The following is a 5,228-nucleotide window of genomic DNA, read 5'->3' as shown; positions in this document are numbered from 1 at the left end:
GTTAAACAAATGTTTAAATAATTAAGTAGAAGCTATTTGGAATGATATTTAAATATTTTTAAGAGCTATGTTGGCATATGGGCAATGACAATTTGTGCTGTTATTGTTAAAACATGTTTTTAATCCGTTTTAATATAAAAATGTGTCTGTAGGTAATCAACGCTAGCTTTCTCAGTGCGTGTGTAGAAACGTTGCGAATATGAAACATCTAGTAAATCATGTTCAGACACAAAGACGTCACAAAATCCACAATAGTGCTGTTGATATTGGCTTTATTAGAATCTATTGAATAATTTGCAGTATTGTAGTCCATCCATGTGATCAAAAAATGCCAATATCTTTACACAATGTTGCTTTTTACATGCTCATTCCGACTTGATTTAGCTAATGAACTAAAAAAAAAATGCATTATAATAATTATTATTTTACTATCAATTATTAATCAATTATTGATATATCAATAATATTTCTTATACTCATATATATGTTTATTTATATAAAACATTTAAAATAATATGTGAAATAGATTCATTCTTATCGGCGGTTGTTTTTTTTGTTTTGTTTTTTAAGAATCGCTTAAATCACTAAAAAGTGAGACTTGAAAAAGATTCACATGCATTTGAAAGACTTTTTAAAATTGTTTTAGAAATACTATACAAAATTCTTGTATTTCTAAACAATGTTTTGAATATACAAAACTACGGAAAAAAACACGCACACACGGACACACACTTATTTCCTTTTCCTTTCTTTTGTCGTCGTCTTCTTCTTTTTTTTTTTTTTTTTAACAAAAAACAACAATGTAAAAATTACATGCCTTTAAAATTATTATTTCAGCTGTTGTAAGTCTGTCTGCAACCATTTATAAACTAAAATGTGTTACTGTGATGTATAATTGGGTGTTCTGTTATTAAAAAATAAATAAAAATAATTTTTTTTCGTTTAATAGCCTTTCAGAAGTATATATTTTGTATAGCCAACACAATATAATTTAAATAAATGCCTTGTTAAATTACGTATTAATAATCTGTATTTGAATGCTTAACTTTTTATGTTTCACATGATTAATTGAAAATATGTTCCTTTACGCTTGTCTCACCAATACTTTATATTTGTTTCCCTTTAAAAATTCAAATAAATGCAATAATTTGACCCAATCCAGACATAATTACCTCTAATTAATATTATCAAATATTGCGGGGATTAGAGGCCCTAAACCCCGCAATATTTGATAATGTATTAATAAACCAATAGTTCAAATAAAATATATTTGAATATAATTTATCTGCAAAGTTAGTTCAGTCAAATCAGTTAAGACATTGGTTTAAAATAACGTTTATTTGCAGCACATCCATACAGTGTGACAGCACAGCGTGTAACATCTGACTCCATTCAGCACTTTGTCACTATATATTGGAGCTATAAAGAAAAGTCCAACATAATGAAGCATCTCCAGAGGCCAAAGGAGACTTAATACAGACCGCTGGAAACGGAGCTAATAAAAGTGACACAAGAGAAATAATACAAAGGGAGGGAAAAGAAAGGCCATACATCATTAATTCTTTGAAATTTACAGCATAAAGTGGAGTTAATATGTGTAAGCTACACCATTTAATAACTTAATTATGTTCTCTTTACAGTGGGCGGGAAACCGTGTATAAATTTTGATTGTTTTTTTTCTTCTTCTTTTTTTGTTTTTTGTGACAACCCTTTCTTTGATAAATACTTTGAATTTTGCTCACATTTTACATTAAAGTAATGCAATGCAATGAAATCAATCGTTTGTATCTGATTTAAGGGTGTATAAATATAATTTCTATGTTTCCTTTATTGTGTGGGTGTGGCGGTTCCCACGTGAATGTCATCCAAACTGTAGCTTTCTGAAATATATAAAATTGTTTTGTGCAGATTACACAAAGTTTATTTTTTTATTTTTTATTTTTTTATCCACACTTTCAGGTCATTTGTATGAAAGCCCATTCCCGCCAGTAAAAAAAAAAAAAACAACAAAAACCCAGAAGTAAAATAATAACTAAAAAAAAAAAAAAAAGTTATAATTATGAGATCCTGTCATAATTCTGAGATAGTATTTTTATTTTTTTAATTTACTTTTCGTAGTGCTTCGTTTTTTTTTTTGTTTTTTACTAGCAGGAATGGGTTTCCATACCTTTTACTTTAAGTCAGATAATCCTATTATGTACAGCAGCCTGCAGCCTAAACACATCACAGATTTTCCAACACTTGTGGCTACAAACAGCGGAATGTTTCTCACTGCTTGTCCGGGGTGTTGTTGACCAAAGGCCCGTAAAGGCCCCCAGCGTAGCCCTGCTCTTTGTGCAACATCGTCCTGTCTCTGATCAAGTCGCTGAACGCGTAGTCCATCGGGGGCCTGAAGCCCAGGGTGGGCATGAGGCCGGTGGTGGAGTAGGGGGTCATGAAAGCCAGTCCCCGGCTGTGCGCAGAGTAGGCCAGCCGCAGAGGGTTCAGTCCCAGGTGGGCGCCCAGAGGGTAGGTGCTGGGGTCTGCTCCGAAGTGAGGAGAGTTGGGCTGCAGCGGCGAGAACGCTGAGCGGTTACTCAGCGTCATGGCCCCCGGTAGAAGAGGCCTGCTGGGCCCGGTGCTGGTGGTAGAGGAGGCTGATGGATGCTGCTGCTGCTGCTGGGCGCTTTGGAGAAGCCTCTCCGCCGTCCACGTCTCCTCTGCCCCCGGCTTGTTGGTGCCCTGAGCCCCGCTGTTGTTGAGGATCTGCTCGATGGCCTGAACCACATCTTTACCACAGCCCTGCAGGACGAGCTCCAGGACGCTGCGCTTGTGGCTCGGAAAGACCCGCGTTAGGATGTCGATGGCGTTCATCTGGCGGGAGGCCGCGGAGGAAGGAGACGGTTCTTGTTCGTCTTTGTCCGTCTCAGACCCGGAGTCAGAACCGAGGGAGCTGATGGAGCCCGGGGTTTCTCCTCCTTCTTTCAGAGGCTTGGACACCGGGGAGCCGATGAACGACTCGCTGTCTCCGTTCTCTGAGCCCGAGCCTCCGTGACGTCCGTCCGGTGAGGATAGGCCCGGGGCTGAGTCACTCTCTGTGGATGCGGGTTTACCCACAGACTGCTGCGGGGTGGTGGACCGTGACAGCTGGGTCTTCTGGAACAGCTCGTACTTCTGCAGCCCGGAATCTGTGTATGACACAACCACAACAGAACCATGCGTTACATTTAATATACAGTCAAAACATTTTAGACAAATAGATGTGACTGATTCAACGCAACTTGTGCATGAACATATATTTTCTTCATTTATTTTTAATTTATTTTTTTTATTTTTTTTTTATTTTTTTATTCGGCACAGTTTAAAATACAACGAAACCAACAGAGGACAGACAGAAATCAATACACTAGGCATGTCATGAAAGAAAAAAAACCCTAAAAAGCTTAAGGGGCTTGAAGAAGAGGACCCCCGATATAACACTAAAGAGAGAGAAAATAATATAATGTAATAAAGGAACGTCAAAACAGAAAAACTTTGATACGGAGCAGAAAATACACCTTGATTAATTAAGGTTACTAGGGGGTCAAACATGGTACCGCGGGCCAAAACCAACACACAAGGGGAGCCAACACGGCCCGTAAAAGTAGTGGGCTTTAAAAAAAAAAGTTACATAATTCATAAAGTAAATTGCTGTCTATAGCTTAACTTTGCAAGATTGTCAAAACTTTATTATTGTTTTTTATTTTGAAAATCACAGTTGTCTTAAAAAAAAAAAAAAAAAAAAAAAATGCCCATAAGTACATGTTTAAAGGTTTTAAAATAATCTATATCTCTGCCATGTTCTGCATGTATTCACTCACCTGAGCTGCTGTCGTTGTTGGCCGAGCCGAACACCTCATAGCTGGGTCGTGGGGGGATGATCCCGTTGGCGGCTGCCAGAGCCAGACCCTCCGCGGTACCGTAGAGCAGCTGCAGCTCCCGTGCCTCGTTCTCCTCCTGGGCCTGCTGCCTCCTCAGAGCCACCTGAGCCGCCATCACCCGCTGCCTCTCCGCTATCAGTGTGCACTTTGCGCACATGCAGTCCTTCCAGCGGCAGTAGCGCTTATGGCCTTTGAGCGCAGACACCACACCATGGTTCCTGCAGCGGGCGCACTTCGGGGTGCGGGGATACTTATCGGCCGCTCTGAGGAGGATCGGCGGCCCGCGGAGCAGGCTACTGGCCATGGACACCGGGATGGAAGCCGAGGCTCCGGGGTGCACCTGAGAGGCGGTGGAGACTGAAGGGAGATCCGCTCTGAGGTCCATTTCTCGCTGATATGAGAGAACTCTGAAGTAGAAGAATGAGTTGAAGAGAGCAATCTGTTACAGTCAAAGCACAGGTGAGATGATCACATCTGCCCTGCAGGTCTGAACATTTTAGATAAAGTCAGAGGAAAAATCACGAAAACTGTCCAAAAGTGGTGTAAAAAGCACAAAGGTGTACTTTAAACTCCAGGACGAGCTGAGCTTGGTTCCCTCTGCGCTGCCTGAGACACTAACTTCCTCCAGAGATCGTCAGTGATACAGATCTCTCTCTCCTCTCTCTATTGTTGCTCCTAGGTTTTCATTAGACAAATTTGACAACAATGTGGCGTCTGTCATTGGCCAAAGGGGGAAGGAGCGTTCTGATTGGCTTGCTTCTTTTTTTCAACTGTGTCCACCTGAGCTCCTTTTTTCCAAATATCAAGTGTTGGGAATCTAAAGGGAATTCACGGGAAGCTTAAATCGATGCTGTGTATTTATTCCCAAAAACGATTTGATAGATTTAAACATTAGATCACACAGATATTAATTTGAGCCAAGATGCGGTCAGCAAGGATTTTTAAATGACGAAGCAATATAAACACTTTTAAACAAGAGTTCATTTTGATCATTTTATTAATACTTTATTTCGGTTCATTTTTTTTTAAAGTAAATACGTTTTGGCATTATGTTTGGATGTGCTATAATGCCATCCGTCCGTCGTTACAGACCATTTAAATGATTCAAACTAAAGATGAAGCACGACCGTAAACTCTGCATTAAGGTAAGTATTGTTGGTTTTATCTGAATAAATTGTTCTGCTAAAGCAGAAAGTCTAAAATGAGAAAAAGCCGATAAACCTATGATTTGTTTGTTTAGAATATTTGGATTTATTTTTTTTTGACAGTAATTATAGCGCTAAATTAATTAAAACATATGACGTTGGTTGCTTGAATTATTTATGGTTG

At 39.3% G+C, this 5,228-nt stretch overlaps 1 protein-coding gene across 1 annotated transcript; it reads right to left on the bottom strand.

Moving 5' to 3' along the window:
• Nucleotides 1-2,123: 2,123 nt before the first annotated feature.
• On the bottom strand, nt 2,124-4,531 carry dmrta2 (DMRT-like family A2). Its single transcript, XM_028444691.1, has 2 exons — nt 3,840-4,531; nt 2,124-3,167 (listed from the first exon to the last, which is right to left on the bottom strand). Exons 1-2 carry the CDS (start codon nt 4,282-4,284, stop codon nt 2,269-2,271), a joined length of 1,344 nt encoding a protein of 447 aa, XP_028300492.1. The 5' UTR covers nt 4,285-4,531; the 3' UTR covers nt 2,124-2,268.
• Between the last annotated feature and the right edge of the window lie 697 nt (nt 4,532-5,228).

Source organism: Gouania willdenowi, chromosome 4, assembly GCF_900634775.1.
Source record: "Gouania willdenowi chromosome 4, fGouWil2.1, whole genome shotgun sequence".
Taxonomy (NCBI): domain Eukaryota; kingdom Metazoa; phylum Chordata; class Actinopteri; order Blenniiformes; family Gobiesocidae; genus Gouania; species Gouania willdenowi.
This window is presented reverse-complemented; position numbering and strand designations above follow the sequence as displayed.

Coding starts and splice junctions, on each gene's coding strand:
- dmrta2 (XM_028444691.1), bottom strand. CDS start 4,284: ATGGACCTCAGAGCGGATCTCCCTTCAGTCTCCACCGCCTCTCAGGTG. Junction 3,168..3,839: donor CAACAACGACAGCAGCTCAG/GTGAGTGAATAC, acceptor TGTCATACACAG/ATTCCGGGCTGCAGAAGTAC.